The sequence below is a fragment of the Staurois parvus genome, unplaced genomic scaffold (genome assembly GCF_062004578.1).
Source record: "Staurois parvus isolate SC_StPar_1 unplaced genomic scaffold, SC_StPar_1.0 ptg000517l, whole genome shotgun sequence".
Classification (NCBI taxonomy): Eukaryota; Metazoa; Chordata; class Amphibia; order Anura; family Ranidae; genus Staurois; species Staurois parvus.
In genome coordinates this window covers 736764-756052 of record NW_028318313.1, presented here as the reverse complement: position 1 = coordinate 756052, position 19289 = coordinate 736764, and the positions used below count along the sequence as shown (strand labels likewise).

General features: G+C 40.2%; 1 protein-coding gene across 1 annotated transcript in view; it reads left to right on the top strand.

Annotated features, from left to right (window-relative positions):
• The window catches only part of SLAIN2 (SLAIN family member 2), a 91213-nt gene extending 80512 nt beyond the window's left edge, over window positions 1-10701 (top strand). Inside the window, exon 8 of the mRNA XM_089690116.1 lies at window positions 697-10701. Within this exon, the coding sequence (XP_089546242.1) occupies window positions 697-763 (67 nt within the window). The 3' untranslated portion in view covers window positions 764-10701. The remainder of the gene's footprint in view (window positions 1-696) is intronic.
• The last annotated feature ends 8588 nt before the right edge of the window (window positions 10702-19289 follow it).

The following is a 19289-nucleotide window of genomic DNA, read 5'->3' as shown; positions in this document are numbered from 1 at the left end:
AAAGTAAACCTATAATCTGAAAGTAAAACCGGGACATCAAAATGGTGTCGGTCAGATTAGCATCTGAATAGACTAGTAGTCTTCAACAAAATTGTGGCTGTCTGCACACAGGCACCAACTCCCTATTACATAAATGTGAATGAAATGGGTAACAGATGGATTCTGCCCCTGTTCTCTACCTGTTGAGAATTTCTGAGTTGCTTTTCACCCTTTTTGGGGATTATTCATGGATGTTTTGATGATTAATCTCCGAAAGGGGTGAAACTCATCTAAGGCATTCTCTACAGATGGAAAACATGAGCTGAAGCCATCTTTTACCCATTTCATTCACCTTTATGCAACAGGGAGTCTGTGTACGTTTTCAGACAGCCACCATTTTGTTAGTCTACTAGAGCCTGGCAAGCCGATCCTGTGTGTCTTGCACCAGTCTATTCACATGTTGACCTGATACAAGTTTGGGGGGCATTCCATCACTACTGGTTTTGTTTTGGGCTACATAGGTGCCATAAGGTATCGCAGCTTCCACTGCACAGTTAATCACCCTCAAAGTGCATATGCAATTTCTGAAGAACATGCCCCATGTCTCCTGTGCCGGTGCTTGGGCCCATCTGTACATTGCAATGTTAGATGTGAGCACATTAGGACTAATAAACTACCTTCTCATTAATGTCTTCACCTTCATTGTGTTTCCTGTAGATCATTGCCAGCTCCCAAGACTTACGGCTCAATGAAAGATGACAGCTGGAAGGAAGGCTGCTACTGACCCCTCTGAAATCCTAAAGCTTGACTGCTCAATGGACTCTGTCATCCACACTGTGACCACAGAGCAGCCCATCCTGATGGGACAATTTGGGATTTTGCTGTTTGATCCCAGGGTCCTCTGTCCGTATCTAGCACAAACGGGAGAGGTTACAAAAAGGAGCACTTTATTGACACTGACCATCAGATGTTTTCGTCATCAATCCCCCCTTCATGGTATTTCTCATAATTTATTTTTGTCGCCTGTAATCTTAACCCTTGGTAATCCAGAAACCCTGCATTATCATCTGGCTTCCTGGTAAACAACTAACTGCAAAATGAATAACTTTGGGTAGCAAACAATTTTTCTTTTTGATGAATATCTGGTTAATGCCAAAGAACAACTCCTCAAGCGTTTTCTACATATATCTGAAATATATATATATAATATCTTTAAAATTTATTATGCATATTAGCACTAATACTGCAAAGGTCTACAAGGGTATATCATTTGGTAGACTGTGTTTTCTTAAGACTGATTTTTTTACAGAGAGAAATTTTGTTGCCTTTTATTCTATGTAATAGCTGTTGAACCTTTCCCAGCTGTCACCTTCTCACTGAACTTCTGGCAGTGAACGAACTGTCACTTACTTTCCTAGAAGATACACAGGGGCTCATGCTTGAAACTTGCTGAGGAAGCATATGTCTAATAATTAGCACAATTTAACTGAGACAAGTAGACAAAGTTGTCTCTGACATCTTTACATTATTCCAAAAAAATCAAGGTGCTTATTTTTGCAATCCGTTATCCTGCAGTTTAATCATTTGCATAACAGCAACATTTAACTGCATGGGTAAAGTATTTACTATATGCTCAAAATGTTATACCTGCCTAGGGGTTTACAGTTCTTTTTAGCTGGACCGCTACCTTTGTCAACTGCCAACTGACTAGACAGTAAGTTTGTATTGCAATTATGTTGTCCATCTTTCCAATGAATGGTCTGGAGGTAGAAAGTTGACATGAGATGGGTCATACACTGTCTGGTAAGAATTGTGAAATCTCTGGCAAGTAATTCAGTTCATACAGTAAAACATTTTCAGTTTTATTTAGAAAGGTTGGAATATCTCTTCTAGGATTGTTTTATGTTTGAGACAATTTTGTACATTTGGTTTCAACATAAGACACTTATGTGCAAGTGAGTGACATGACATTAATCATGTGAAACCAGTAAACAGACATTCATGAATTTTAATGTACAGTATACCTGGGATTACAGCATGCTGCTGATCTGCGTGAGAGGCAGTGAGTGGCTCTACAGTTTTACATAGCATTGTCTTGTATTCTGAGCATATATAAGATGGGTGTTCACTGTTGAAGAGTTATTACACTAGAATTTTAAAATGAGGAGAGTCCAGGCAGAGACCTATGCACTTATTTCACACTTAAGTGGACTTGTGTATATGGAGAATAAAATACACAGATCAATTTGTAAAAGGTTCAAAGAAATTTTTTGATATACACAGAGGTATTATGCAGTTTTTCCATTGATAAACATTGTGGATATCCATACAGTATATGATTTTTAACCCACTGGACCTAGTTCACATGGGCTTCAGCTTGTATGAGAACAGTGTGTGCTGCAAAGTTTTTACCATACTTTCTTGACTCCTTTTAAGAGCTCTTTAGTTTCAGTTTTATGGTTGTTCACAGATCTTAATGGAGTGCTGATTTTTAATTTAAAGATTGTTTGGCCCTACTTCTCCTTTGCATTACAGGAGTTCAGTTCGTTGTGCACTCCTGTGACCCCTTTTTAGCCTGCTGTTGACAGACGTCAGTCAGTCCAAGCTCTGAATCGAACCCGACTTTACAGTCGGGATTCGCCCAGATGTCTAGACCAGAAGCTGACTCAGCCTCTCAACAAGCGGCTGAGTGCCTAAACCAGCCACTTCCGTCCCCTCCACAGCCTGGTGCTCCAGTGAGAGCTGATGACTGACTGCTTGCTGAATACTGAGAACCAAGCGGTCAGTGGTCTTTGATCGCTCAGTTCTCAGTCCTAGAAACAGCAGGGGACAGATCAATGCTGCATCCACCTAGGTGAGTGTAACTGTTTTGTTTTTTAAACCCCATACTTCTCCTTTAAGAAACCTGCTAGCAGGCTTTTACCAAGATTTACGTAGTATCAAAGCTTACTGAGGTCTGCTAAATTGTTCAAAGTGATAATCAGAACTTTCATCAAGCTCTGTATTTAACCACTTTATTTCTGCCAAATGTTCGTAAACCGCAGTGACATTCATTTGTGGGGCACCGTTTTAAAATAGCGATATGCTTACTACTTGTGTGCTGTCAAATGGCTCAGATCATTGGAAGAATGCACAGAGCCAATCAGGATGGACTGTGTGCCTTGTGATCACCAATTGCAGTGGTCACAAATGTAAACACTTCTACTGTTTACATTTGGGAGCCTTCCTCTTTCTCTCACAATGGAAGAAGGAGAATGTAATGAGTTAAGGGATCATAGACAACAGCAGAAGCAAGGTGGGGTTTTAATTCATTTGATTGTGGGTGGACCTCTATATTATCTCCTTCACTATCACCTCCCTCTGTGTATCACCTGTATAAATTAATGATGCACACTATCTAGTACACCATTAACAAGTTCCATATTTTAACCACCTAAATATCAGCATGTTTCTTCATTTGCAAAAAATTGTGTTAAAAGAAAAGGCATCAAACACAATTATATGAAATTCATTTGGATGCATTGTTGCACAACCGAGTAATTGTCAGTCAAACCATTAAAGCCCTGAAAACGGAAAACTGGCCTTGTAATGAAAGCACATATACAGGCTACTACAAGTGGGTAACATTCCAAAACTGGAGCTGCATTGTATATTAAAGGCTTCAACAAAGTTTGGCAACAGATCTACAACTGCTTTGAAAAATCTTCTGTACTCCCTGCTCTTATACAAGCTGAATCCCATGTGAGCAAGATCTTATACCTTTCACTTTCAGATACCATGTGGAGTGAATCCTTGTGCGCCAAGTATCCTGACAGCCGTTTGTGCTATAACTTTAAAATGACTTCCTGTGCTGATGAGGTTAAATTGACACGCTCCTGCATGTTCTCTGCAAACCGTTATCTTATGGGTTTTTTTTTTAGCATTTTACATTACATATGTATTTAAGATGTAAATAACATTTTTCCTCTTGGGCGCCTTTCAGTATTGCAGTTAATGTACTTTGCCTTACATATCCTATATTTAACATGATATATGCCAGCATTTGTCATTATTGACCTGTTTACAGTCTATTGTGGAATGTTACCACATACCATACAATCATTGTACTGAGTCCCATTATATGCATTTGTGCACACTTGTTCTATTCACAGAGTGGACCTATCGCCATATACCTTTTTTTTTATATAAGGCCTCTTCAAGTAAGTACATTTCTTCTGCTAAACATTTTATCCAATTTTGCTTTACATTTGCTTGCAGTATACATCAACTTAAATACGACTTCTGCTAAAAATAATAATTACATTTTTGGTTGGAAAGTAATGAGGCAGACATTGTGTGACATGTTCTTACTTTGGCAGCACCCTCATTTAGACTAATTCACAATTAGTTTAGTGATGTTGGAATGCAATTGGAAAGTAATGAAAGTGACAGCTTGAAACGGCACAGTAAAGAGATTTGCTGCATAAACGTCATGACAATAGATCTCTTCATAGGAGAATGTGTGACCCTTGTATATGAAAGTGGCAGTCACCTGACTGTGACTTTCCAATACCTGGAGTCTAGTCCAGTATCTAACATGATGATTCTACATGATATTACATATACTTCTATACAACACTTCTGCAGCCTCCCTATAGTGGAAAGTGCATAATATGTACGTGTGTGTGTATGTATATGTGTGTGTGTATATGTATATATATATATATATATATATATATGTGTATATATGTATGTGTGTGTGTATAAAAGTGTTGAAGCTGAGCATATGCTGAGAAAAAGTATAAGCCAAGACAATCTTCAGTGCAATCTGTATTTTCAAATATATAAGTAGTTGGAGTTATTTGCAAATTTTCCTGAAAGAGTTTGGTGTGGCACCATCTTCTTATAGGTCATTGATCATATTAAAGGAGCAGTTGGGTTAGCAGGAGGGTCCAGGGCCAAATTCTTGCCACTGAATGGAACATCTGCTAATGCATTTTTCTTTTTATTGCAATGAATGTTCAGTCTCTATTGCCAAATTTGTGACCATGTTCTATGATGATGTAGACCACATGTGTCAAACACAAGGCCCGTGGGCCGAATCCAGCCTGCTAGGCTGTTTAATGTGGCCCTTGCACCTCCTCTTGGGAGTGGAGATGAGGCACCCCCCTCATCTCTACTCCCACCTTGTCTCAGCAGTCGGCAGCAGAGAGAACAGACCTCCATTAGATCCTGCGCCTCTCTGTGCATCGGCAGCACCTGCTTATCTCTGCCTCCCCTGGTCTCAGAATTCAGCAGACTCCAGCAGCTGACTCTAGCCCTCCTCTGGTCCTGCACAATCTGCTTCCCAGCTTCTTGCCACCAGCAGCACCAGGCATGGGGGTGCATTGTGATGTAAGGTAGGGTGGGGGACTATTGACATCTGAAATAAGTGGGGGTGCGGTGCTCTTGACACCTATTATATTCCATACAACTAGCCCTTTAAGAGCAACCATGATACTGATGTGGCCTACGATGAAATTGGGTTTGACATCCCTGTTGTAGACAATCAAAAAATGTACAATATTGACATACATAGGGGGATGCCTATATGCCTGTGATTTTGTCTTCTGTGCCAGCAAAATAGAAAATGCTATAGAGACATGAGCCCTTGCGTCTTTCCACAAGTCTGCTTTCTGCACCACCCAACCAATGTAGTTATTATAACTTTGATCAGAAGCATTTGAATCAGATACATTGATCGTTGCTTTGCAGACATGACTTCCATTTTTTTTTCTTCATTTGAGCATAAGTACTTGTACTGTAAGGTTTACACTCCCGTGATTATCATACAACAAAGCCAAGACTTTCAGCCTAGGAACTAAAGCTGGCCATGCGAGGATCGAGATTCCCCGGTTTAGAAGTAATCGGCTGAATTTCTATCCATCTATGCCTATTCCTGTTCATGGGAAGTTGCTCTGATTGCTGCCTGATCCTCAGGGTCTATGGGACAGTGGGCTATTGCCTGCTTTCAATATGTGCAGTAACAGGACATGTAAGTGACTATATTTTGGTGCCCCTTTCTCCAGCCTGGAGGCAGACATATTGTCCAGTAGTTGATGTTATCCCAGGATTAAAGTGATTTTATAGTTCACAGTGAGGTGAAATCTTGGGCTTTGGTTTTGTATGAAAAATGGCTGGATCCATTGGCTAATTGTTGCACGTTTAATCATTACCATATTGTTATGTGATGAGCCTGTGGCTCATTCATCAGTTTTCTATTACTTCAATCAGTAGCAATCAGAGAAAACAGCAAGGGACCTGAAAGTGTGTTCCTCTTTGCTCTGAAATCATTTACAATACAAACTGCTGCATTATAGTGTCATCCCTTGTAAACTGATATTTAGTTTTGGGTTGATATGAGTGCTTGGTCCTAACTTCTTAAAAAAAGAACCTGTGCCCAGATTATACAAACTAAAATATATACATATTCTGAACCAGCAGTAAAACACTTTAAAGTGGAACTACACTGTATCTTAGAACCACAAACCAAAAGCGCTATTCAATTCATTTTTAATATTAAAAGCAAATGCTTTATTTTGCTTAGAAATCACTTTGAAAAACACCAGCAGAGCATTTCTGTTCGTGGTCATCTGGAGTAAGGGCAGATGATTCATGTAGTATTTACCTCCTGGAATCCATCTGCCCTTAGCTGAGGCATGCATACTGGAGGGTATGCTTAGCTGAGAAAAACCTTCCTCCCCTCTGAAGACTCCTATTTTTCTAGGCATGGAAACAGGAAGTAACTAAAGAAATGTAAAAAAAAAAAAGTTTCAAAAGAGTAAATATGATATACTGTCCTATCTGTTTACTAATGTTAGCAGCATAAGGATTAAAAATAGTCAATGTTGATTGAGAGAGTGCATTTCCAATTTAAAGAAGCCCCAGTTCACCTCTTTATCTATAGGCATTGTGGAACAATTTAAGTTTTACATTTCAAAACGGAGGCCTTGAAATCTTACATTTCTTTTCCAGATTAAATCCTGCATGCATAATTTCTTGTGTAAACAAACATCAGATGCTCCGAACCAACTGAATCCCCACTCTTTCTTGTAATCTTTGAAGATCTTTGAGAATAAATTACTTTAGAAAACTGGTCACAAGACAGGCTGCTGTGAGCTTGCTTTAAAGCTTTGTACTGTGTGTTAGGAATATGTAAATAGTTTAATGCCCTTAGTCTGAGCACAGGTCCATCTCTCACTTTTTTTTTTATTTACAATGCAAAGTATGCAAGTGAAGAATTGGAACTGCAGATGAGAAGTGTTGCAGAGCCAGGTACTCTGCTGCAGGCAGCTTGTTGTTTGGGCACTTAAACTAAATATGTACTAAAAGAAAGAGGTTTTTTTTTTTCCTACAGTGGCAGCCTTTGTTCTTCCTAGAGAGACGAGAAGCTATGGGGTAACTAATACCATTTGCCACCCATAATTACAAAAAATCAGATATGTTTTGTTTGAAGTAAGATAAGTTATTTATTGTGTTGTGAAAATGCGTCTTTCAAGTGGAATGCAATGCATGTTATACCATAGAGACGTTTCTGTCCCTATCAATAACACAGAAGGCTGCTTTTCAAATTTACAGAAGACACTTCTAGCTGTAGAAAATATAGCACAACTTGGACTCTTTAGTGCACTGCATGTGTACTTCTCAATCAAGTTACATGGGCTAGCCAAACACATCATGCCTAAAACCATGGGTCTGTTGCATTGTGGCAGAGACCAGGCTTTACAAATGTTTCCATCAAGTTTGTACTATTACCACATTTGGGTTTTAAAATTATTTAAAGAAAAAAAAAAAAGACAGTAGAGCCAAATTCGGCCTAGCATTCTTTCAGCCTTTCAGTTTGTGAACTGCTATGGTTTGATGTTTCCAATGAATAGTGGGAGATGTTCAGAAAATCATGTAAAGCAAAACATGGCCTTAAGGCAAAATGATTACATGTATCTAAAAAATTGTTACAATATATTTTGGTGTTACAAACAGCTTGGAATCCTCACTTACCTAATTTCTTTCCTAAACCAAGACTACGGCTTTGTTCACACTGCTGCCCCCAAAGTGGTGCGACTTGCCTTCAACTTCCTTGTGACTTTTGAGATTTAAAATGGCTATCTATGGCACTCAAGTCGCACCAAAGTTGGAGAAAAGTAGTGCAGAGCATTCTTTTTTTTTTTTTTTTTTCCATGCAACTTGAGTTGTATTGATTAAGATGGCACCCATTGAAATGAATGTGTTTACTTGTCATGCAACTTTGTAATAAGTCAAAGCAGTGTGAAGGGGGCTTACTGTGCCAGCCAGAGATCAACCTCTTCATAATACACAAGAACATTTGTATGTAAGTGTTACCATTTAATGGTTAAAGGGACACTAAACTCTTCCTTAAAAATATATTCTATTCAATTAGGGCTTCTTAACTTCTATTGCTCTCAGCGCCAAATTCTTTTTTTTTTTTTTTTTTTTTTTGAGGGTGGCTATGTTCATTCTCCACGGTCTCCCACTGTAAGGTACGAGCATGGCCGCCCTCTCATGCTTGCTTCTGAGATAGAGTAGGGATTGTTGTTTGCTTATAGCTATGCACAAGACCACAGCTCACACGCACTGCGTGTTAAAATGAAGGGGGCAAAGTGAGGTTCAGGAGCTCATAGAGGACATTACAAGGAGGCAAAAAAAAAACACAATTTCATGAAAAATGGATTATAGACACACTAGTGGATGTGTACAGGTGATTTTTGGAGAATAAGGATATTGTTTAGTGTCACATTTTAAATTCTGTTTCACAGGACCCAAACTATATTATTATACCCATACTTATATCTGTAATTGTTGCTGGAAGAATGGATCTGTGTGTTCCATAAGCTTGCAGTGCTTAAGCAGGTAGAAATTCAAAAAAGAATCATGGAGGCTGCCATTGCTATTAATCATTCTGAAAATGCTTTTTTCTTGGCTATCACTGTTGACTCTTTGAGCCACTAGCTCTGAGCAAGTATGTAACTAAGGGCTTTTCACTTTATGATCTGCATACTTCCAGGTCTGTGACTCAGTATAATAACCATACAGCTAGCATATTTCAGAAGAAGGTCAGCAAAGTATCCCCACGTTTCTTTCAGGAATGGTTTGCTTTAAGGGCCCATTCACTATAACGCAATGCATTACCATTGGACTTTTTTCTTTTTTACGCAACGTACATAAGTGTTGTGGTGCAGTGCAGGTACCCTGCACATAACTCTAACAATGTGTTGAAATACCATTCTAAATAAATAGCACAACACATGTGCATTAAAACGTGCATTAAAACGTATTAAGATCTTCACGTTAATGCAGTGTGAAGATTTGAATGGACCTCCAGTGGCACAGTATTTCACACAATACAGATTCTGCTCTTGTCTTCAGCTTGCTTGGGTATGTAATTTTATATCCCTTTGCCACTAGTGTGCCATATATGTGTGTTGTTTAGAACTAGACGTGAGCAGCCAATTTGCTATTCAGTTGGGGTTTAGGGTTCCTTTGATCTGCCTTGGTTTTACTATGGGATTCATAAAATAATAGTCTAACGAACAGGGATATGCAGAAATCCTTTCAACCAATAAGATTTGAACTTCGTTCAGTTTGTTGCCAGACTGACAGAACCACAGATCTGACTGGCTGCTGTAGGCAGACAAGGAAGTGACTCTATTGTGTTCTCTAAAAGTTGGTTAGTAAAGACCAAGCACATGTAGAAGAATTAACCGGTTTAGAAAAGGTATTGCAAGATGAAAAGATAAAATGAACCTGTCACCTAAGCATGGTGGTGGTGCCAATGTTCTGTGGCTATGAAATATTCAACACAACATACCTGCTCTCTAGAAACCTGCAATATCACAGCAGTATTGATGCACTTGATGTTGGCCTTTAGTAAATTCACAGACCACATCCTCTGCCGTTCTGGCTAAACTACAAAACTGTGCCTCCACTTTGTATGGGAACAAAGCCAAAGGCATAGCCTTCAACCTCTGACTCTGGGACCCTGGCTGCCAAGGTGTCAACCCCTGCCATACCCCATGATATGTCCTCTGCTTAAAGTGATATTAAATGGATGGAGGTAAACAAAACCTTGAGCCCTTAAAACCACTTTAAGCTGTAATTCAGAAAAGCTACATTAGGCTTGAGTGTACCTAGGATTTCATATTGAAGGAAGAATCGTGGCTAAGGGAGGTATATTGGTGTAAGGGCTTAGTCATCAGTGGTGCTCGTGAAGGACATAACCAAGCAAGTTTAATTCAGGCCTAGTCATTCAAGGAAACCAATTGTTTACCATTGACATAACATCCCCTTAACATAGCTGTCTCTTTATTTGAAACAGTGTTTATCCACTGTGTGCAGATGTGCTTTAATTTGACATGCCTACGTTTTTGGTACCTCTATTCATAAACATTTGAAAGAAGACCTTCCTGTTCTATTTTACTGTATCAGGAATGGGATTGACCTTCTATACTTAAAGATGTTTTTGAGAGAAGTGTGGATATGATAAATAGTGCCTATGATTTATTTATGTTTTTGTGTATTAAAAAGGATCTTTTGAATGTGGATTATTTTTGTGCCAATGCATCTTGTCATTTTTATGTAAGCAAGCAGATTATGTAATTTTACTGCTTCCAAAGGTATTTAAATTTTTGTATGTGTGATATTAAAATGTACAAATTGTAAAAATACAGATTTATTCTTAACAAGAAACATGTCTTGTTTTATTTCATGTCAATGATGTGGAGTGATGACTTTTATACTAAAATAGATGAAAAAAGATTTCCAAGCTGTAGAGAAGGCGTAGGCAGGGCCAGTGCTTCCACTAGGCAAACCAGGCGGCCGCCTAGGGTGCACTGCCACCTAGGGGTACCTGGGTGCAGCACAGGCCAACACTCTTTGTGTGGTATACCACCACGTCATGAATAATACTTCAGCTGAGAGGAGGGGCAGCAGAGGGGAGAAAGAAAGGACAGAGGAAGATGCTGGGTGTCTGGGGCCAGTGTAGCAGCTGAGCTGCTACTCCTTCCAGTGTTCCTCTCAGACTCTGTCCCTTACTGCAAGCAAGCTGGCGGCTGCTGATCACTGTGGAGTTCCAGTCCTTCTCTTCCCATTCATCAGAACAGGCGCAGCTGTGCCTGCAGAGGTAAGTAATGACTGATTCTGATGTCTTGTGTTTGTGTGAGTGTGACCCAGCCGGCCATACATCCATCACATGTCAGTGAGTGATGACATCATCACAATCCCTGAGCCTGCTATTCTAGTGCCTGCTGATCTGTGTCAATGTTCCTGGTGGTGTGTTGTGTTGGATCTGTCACTGTGGAATCGCTCAGTTTAGCTGCCTGCTGTCAGTGTTTTATCTCCCCCCATTGCCTGGGGAATTCCAGCCTGGGATCTGTCAGTGTGGATCCATCATCCTCCACTCACTGCAACTGTCACCCTGCCACTGCCAGCCACAGATGCAGTCCATCCATGACACTGATTTTGTCTTTAATATTGGTGCTGGTTTCATGTTTTGTTGATTTACTATTTTCTGCTGTTTTGTTTTTCTACTGGGGGGGCGGGAGCGCAAGTAGCCACTGTTTGAACCTAGTGTGATGAAAAATGGTTGTAAAAAATTAAGAATGCCATATAGGGTAGCTATTAGAAATCATGGGGCCCTGTACAGCCTACCTGAAAAATCCCCCCCTTATACTTTTAACACACACACCCCACAACCTTCAAAAAATTCACCATACCGTTCATCTTTAGGACACAAGAAAGAGGGATACCTCTTGGAGTATAGGATCAGTGCCACAGCAAAAGAGTAGGTGTGGTTAAGTTACACTGAATATTGGTTGTGGTGTAATTGTGTGCGGTACAGCATGAGGCTCAGACTCAGAGTGCAGGGGTCAGTAGTGAGTAATGTTCAGAGGTCAAAAAGAAGTAAAGCACAGTGTGCCTCCCAAGCAAAAATGTAACTGAAGTGCACATATATTGTACACATATTACTATGAACCAGGGGCGGACTGACCATTGGGGAACTCGGGCACTGCCCGAGGGCTTGGGGTCAGTAGTGGGCCCCATGAGATGTCCCTGGTACCTTTTCATAGGCTTTTTTGGGTGTGGTTTAAGTGTAGGTGAGGACACGGGCCTCATGATCCCCTATTGCCCGGGGGCCCCATGAGTTGTCAGTTCGCTCCTGCTATGAACTGTTACAGAGTTGCCGCCTGTAATCTTTAATTGCTGCTGCTCCACTCTGCCGTCCTCCCTACCATCCTTCGCTTGCTCCTCTTCTCTGAAGTCTGTCTTCCAGTGCACAGCCCTCCACAATACTGGGTTCCTTGAAGCTGACTCCATTGAGAAGACTCAACTTTCATTCAGTTCTTTGCTAGCAGAATAGCTGACCCTACCTACAATCTGTTACTGTTATAAAAGACTGACAGAATGCTTGCATGTATCAAAAGCTTTTTGTACACATTATTGCACATAATTGTTCACCCATTGATGTAAACTATTCTGCAGGCAGTCCAAGCCATGCTAATTTAATCCAATCAATACTTTAAAAAAAAATGCCCTATTCCCAAAACCTAGTTTGGAACTTCTCATGTAAATGCACATAACTAGCTATGTGAAGCACTAGCAGTACAAACAATAATACAACATTTGGAAATACACTGCTCAAAAAAAATTAAAGGAGTACTTTGAAAACACATCAAATCTCAATGGGGAAAAAAAAAAAAAAAATCTCATGCTGGATATCTGTACTGATATGGACTGGGTAATGTGTTAGGAACGTAAGCATGCTCCATCATTTGATGGAAATGAAAATTATCAACCTACAGAGGTCTGAATTCAAAGACACCCTGAAAATCAAAGGGAAAAAGTGATGCTGCAAGCTAGTCCATTTTACTAAAATTTCATTGCAGCAAATCACATTGGTACTCACTAGTTTGTATGGCCCCCACGTGCTTGTATGCATGCCTGACAATGTCGGGCTATGCTCCTAATGAGACAACAGATTGTGTCCTGGGGTATTTCCTCCCAGATCTGGGCCTGGGCATCACTGAACTCCTGGACAGTCTGAGGTGCAATCTGGTGGCGTCAGATGGACTGAAACATGATATCCCAGAGGTGTTCTATTGGACTTAGGTCAGGCGAGCGTGGGGGCCATTCAATGGTATCAATTCCTTCATCCTTCAGGAACTGCCTGTATACTATCACCACATTAGGCCGGGCATTGTCATGCACCAGGAGAAATCCAGGACCCACTGCACCAGCATAGGGTCTGATAATGGGTCCAAGGATTTCATCCTGATACACAATGGCAGTCAGGGTGCCATTGTCTAGCCTGTAGTGGTCTGTGCGTCCCTCCATGGATATGCCTTCCCTGACCGACCACCAAAACATTCATGCTGAACGATGTTGCAGGCAGCACAACATTCTCAATGACTTCTCCAGACCCTTTCACATCTGTCCCGTGCTCAGGGTGAACCTGCTCTCATCTGTGAGCGAGCAAAATCCTTTCTTGTATTAAGAGGTATAGACTCCAGAGAAAGATATCATATTACCCCGGTACAAATCATTAGTAACACCTCATCTGGAACATGCAGTTCAATTTTGAGCACCAGTTCACAAAAAGATCATTGGGGAACTGGAGAAGGGAAACCAAACTGATAAGAGGCATGGAGGAGCTCCGCTATGAGGAAAGATTAGAGGAACTGAATTTATTCTCTTGAGAAGAGGAGATTAAGGGGGGATATGATCAACATATATAAATACATCCGTGGTTCATATAGTGAACTCGGTGTAGAGCTATTCACCCTGAGGTCATCACAGAGGACAAGGGGGCACTCTTTATGTCTGGAGGAAAATAAATTTAATCTTAAAATACGGAAAGGTTTCTTCACAGTGAGAGCTGTGAAAATGTGGAATAGACTCCCTCAAGAGTTGGTTCTGGCCAGCTCAGTGGATTGCTTTAAAAAAGGCCTGGATTCTTTCTTGGATACACAGAATATAACTGGATACTAACATTTATAGGTAAAGTTTATCCAGGGAATAACCGATTACCTCCCAGAGTATCAGGAAGGAATTTTTTTTCCCTGCAGGAGCAGATTGGATCATTCTTTGCTGGGGTTTTTTTTTTTGCCTTCCTCTGGATCAACTGTGGATATAGAATTATAACTTTTTTTTTTTAATGGTTGAACTGGATGGACTTTTGTCTTTTTCCAGCCAGACTAACTATGTAACTGGTTGTGTGTGAAAATCCCAGTACAGAAACAGTATTTGAACTTTTAAGACCAGCCCATCTAGCACCAACAACCATGCCATGTTCAAAGTCACTTAAATCCCCTTTCTTCCCCATTCTGATGCTCGGTTTGAACTTCAACAAGTCATCTTCACCACATCTAGATGCCTAAATGCTTTGAGTTGCTGCCATGTGATTGGCTGATTAGCGATTTGTGTTACCAAGCAATTGAACAGGTGTATAAATATAAATTGGCCGTGAGTGTGTGTTGTGACATTTCTGCCCCTATCTTTGACCATCCAGGGGAATCAGACAGTTGCAGTGTAGATTAGGTGCTCTAATGGACTGGTAAGAAGGGAGATTACATGTTTCCTTTTAACTACAGGATATAGGAACTAGACTACTGGTTTATGAATGTGGAGGAGCACCTTTTATGTCGTCTGATGATCAGGTCTGTAAATAGGCCGGTTTAGTTTTGTACTGACTCTCCTGTTACTACTTTTACGGAAGTATGTAAAAGGTTCTGCACTATAATGAGGCCGTGTTGCCGTGCACAGCCTGGGAATCACAATAATTAACCTGATGAAAGAATTTCTTCTATCTAAAGCAACATAATGACAGCTGTAATCGTTATGCGATTTAACATCAGTAATTACAGACTCTGTTTACTCACTATAAAATGAGCCCGAATAGCTGGTTTGCCTTGTTCACACAATGAATGTTCAGCCACTGTCAAGCTTCCCAATTCACACATCATACCTAAAAATAATAGAAAAAAATATTTCCCACCAAAAAAGGTTTCTTTGGTGGCTTGCCACCCAAGCCTTCAGATCTTTAACCCTTTGTCATGTTAGATGTCCTGCACATCATGCAACTGTTCACACAATGATTGTTTATCAGAGCATTCGATAGCTCCAGTTTGTAACACCATAACCAGAATACAATGCTGTATATATCTGATGCTACATACGGTTTATACAGTGCTCACAGCAGCAGCATGTATTAGTAAAGGAAATGCTTTGTTTGGGCAAGCTTTATAGCAAAGCTGGAGTAAGACTCGAAGACTTCATTCACACTTCTGCGACCTAAAATCCTGTGATTTGCATTGTGACTTTAAAGTGCAACTTGATGCAACATTTTATGAGTGTCACTTTGGCAAAGGATGATTGTTTGTGCTGTACAAAGTTGCACAGACGTTGCATGTATAACATTCAGGGGCAACTTTCATGCCACTTTAGAGGGTTTACATTGAAGTTTATGGCCTTCAAGTCGCATGAAAGTTGGACTAAAGTAGTGCAGGAGCTACGTTCAAGTCGCTGCGACTTGAAGTCGCACAGATATGAATGGGAAACATGGGATGCGACTTTGGACCCCAAAGTCGCGTGACAAGTCGCACAAGTGTGAATGGGCTCTAAAGTGGTATTAAACCCAGAAACCGTGTACAGGCGTACCTCAGTTTATGATTTTAATGCATTCTCTGGGATGTTCCGTATTGTGAAAAATTTGTAAACCGAGACGTAGTTTCCCATAGGAATACATTGAAAACCAATTAATCCGTTCCGGAGGTCAGAAATAAGTTTAAAAAAAGTCTTTTATCTGTTAAAAACTCTTTATAAAGTGCACTTTAAAGGCACGGGCCAGCTCTATAAACCGGCGCAATGCATCCTGGGGAAGCTTCATATCTCGAGAAAAATTAGTAAACTGAGGTATTATTTTCAATGGATTTTCATTCGTAAATAGAAAATTACGTTAACCAAGCCGTTTGTAAACCAAGGTACGCCTGTAATATATTGCAGCTTACTAATCACTAGATTAGAAAAAACACAAAATGCGAAAAAAAGACAAGTGTAAAAATGCAAAGTGAATTGCAAAAACGAATCAAAAGCAACCTGCATTGGTGTGAACCATGCCTTACAGCAGTGTTTCTCAACTGCAGTCATCATGGACCCCCAACAGGTCATGTTTTCAGGATTTCCATTATTTTGCACAGGTGATTTGATCAGTTTCACTGCCTTAGTAATTACCACAGCTGTTTCATCTGAGGGAAATTCTGAAAACATGACCTGTTGGGGGTCCATGAGGACTGGAGTTGAGAAACACTGCCTTACAGTAAGAAAGCTATCCATATAATCCTATATCATATGTTGTAAGATACCAAGCACTATCCTAACATTAGCATTTTCATATGTGAGAAATTTGTCTGGATTCCACTATCCAAGATATGGCTGCACTGCCAGGCACTGTAACTGTAGTCACACCTTTGTCTCAAATTCACCCACTCACACACATACATATAGTAGGTCAATTTCAAGAAGAAATATTGTCCAAACAGAAAGAATTCAGTATATGATTAGTCCATAAATCATTTAAAGGTTAACTCTACTTTAAATTAAAAAAAAAATACTATAGCATACTGTATATCATGTAATTGTAATGTTATTAAAAATGACCTTTCCTTTTTAATCTACAGCCTCAGTCATTGTCTGTACAATTCAATGCAATATGGTAACCTGGAGATACCATAATGTCATTTTTGTTTTTGCTTGTGTGATTGGCTCACTGATTTTCCCATAATTTTGGGTACCCCCTGCAACAGGAATTTCAGTTTTGATTAGATACTCCCCAAGGGATAAATACTTCTAAAGGGAATAAATATAGAATGTCATGCATAGGAAAGCGCTGGAAATATATATGAAGCAGCTAGCACAAAGGTAAAGGTAACAACTCCTTATAAAATATGGTATAAAGTGCAGCGCTAAAATGAAATAAAAACTGTGAAGCAATCAGGTGCAGCGCTGATATAAGATACCGCGTTAAGATAAATAATTAATGAATATGCAACAATCAAGTGCAACATATAAAGTGGGAAAAGTAATATGAACAGCACAAAAATAAATACTCAATGCATATGAAACAGTCAAGTGCAACCTATAAAGTGGGAAAAGTAATATGAACAGCACAAAAAACAATATTCAATGAATATGGTCAAGTGCAACATACAAAGTGAAGATGAATAGAGTCTATATATATATATATATATATATATATATATATATATATATATATATATATATATAATATGTCTGTGGGACTATACGGCACAGCAATCACGGTGAAACACTGTGAAATGATCCAGTGAAGAAAGCCGCCACCTCTGTCAGATGTAAACTCACCAGAATAACTACTGGTAAACAGCATGTAAGCACTTCTCATCAAGACATAGGAAACAGCAAGAAGCCTCTATATGGAATATTCCTCCATGGGCAAACTGCAGATGGACCCTCTCCTAGGAAGAACAGCTCACCACAGGAGCCAAAAGTAATATATAGTGTAGTACTTTATTATGAATTAGGTAAAAACAATCCACGTGGAAAGTAAGGAAGTAGATGGAGTACTGAGATGGCCGCCACTCCGACCTTTGGCAGCAGCGGCATGACGTGCAGCTCGACCCTCTAAAGGGAGGAAGACCCTGCAGCTTCTTTCTTTAGAACACCGAGGGTGCACCAGGTGATTATATTGAACCAGACCCTCCCAATCAGAATCAGTCTAAAAAGGATACAGTGAAACAAACAGCTTTTCAGAGCACCAGAAGGTAGGAATCTGCTACAAAGTTTGTTAAAATCCCTGTAATGTGCACAGATCACCCACTGAGGATTGTTTTTTCTCAGTAAAAGTGCACTTACTCTTTAATCCTTTAACACAAGTAGTATGATAACAATTTGTCTCTGTTTTTTCTTGTGTGACTTAAATTAGAATGGCCCCAAATTGGCAAATTAGCTAATCTACTGAACTGGAATCATTTGTGCCTATTCTGCATTAAGAATTAAGATGATTGGGAGTGAGCAGGAGCCCTTCAGTGTCAACACCTGTCCCCACCGTCATGACAGACACATGAAAAACTGGAAGGAAAGCTGGTTTCGGTTAATAGGGACATGCATCATGCATACAGATTACCCCCCCCCCCCCCCCCCGATTCAGACTGGCTATCTGTGGGATGCTGAAGTGGAGAGACCAAATATGATTGCTAATTTTTAGAACTCTCTCAAATAAGTGACTGTTAGGCTCCATGTACACGGGACACTTCTGCACGGTGGAAACTGACTGCTGGAAAACATAAATTAAAAAACATCTGTTTAGCCGCATTTGCATACCGCGTTTTTGCGTGTTTATGAGCGTTTGCTTTTAACAGCGTTTTTTTTAGGATAACCTCAGGAGACCTTACAAAATGCACTAAAAAACAGTAAAACATTTACTATTTCAGACATTTTGAGAGAAATAGAGAGAGCAGAAGCAGAGAGAGCAGTATTTGTTGAGATTAGCTGTCTTTTTTTGTGTGGTGTTTGGATGTGTTCCAGCTCATTTCTGTGCAGAAATTATTGCAGCAGTGTCTAACATAGTTTCTTTCATGCGAAACCTCAAAGTCCATTTGAGTACCGGGAAAACACTTTGCATGCATTTTTCATGATGAAAAAAGGCTCTGGACAGCATCTGGAAATGGAAGAGTTAAAAATTGTTTTCAAATGCCTATAAACACTCCAGTTTTAGTAAATAACCCCCATAGTTTCTAGGTATTTTCAGAAATGTTCCAGGAAGTGTTGTTTTTCTGAAATGTCACTTTTTTTTTATTAGTTTAATTAAAAAAGACATTTAGCTGTTTTCTTATTTAAAGCGGAGTTCCAGCCCTTTTTGTGTTTATTAAAAGTCAGCAGCTACAAAAACTGTAAACACACACCTGTCCCAGAGTCCAGCGATGTGCTCACCCGCGCCATCCCTTCTCTTCTTCTCTCCCCGGCACTGGCATCTCAACTGTGGGCACTGGGCTTGCGGCTTCACAGCCGGGTGCCCACTGCGCATGCCAGGGTGCCCACTGCCAGACCAATGATAATGCAGAGCGTGACTCGTGCATGCGCAGTGGGCACCCGGCTATGGTGCCCACTGCGCATGCGCGAGTCACGCTGTGCATTCTCATTGGTCCAGCAATCTTCTGGGACCTGTGAAAGTTCCCAGGAGACTGCAAGAGGAAGGATGGGGCCGGACATCCAGCTCACTTCGCCGCAGCGAACTGAGCCAGAAG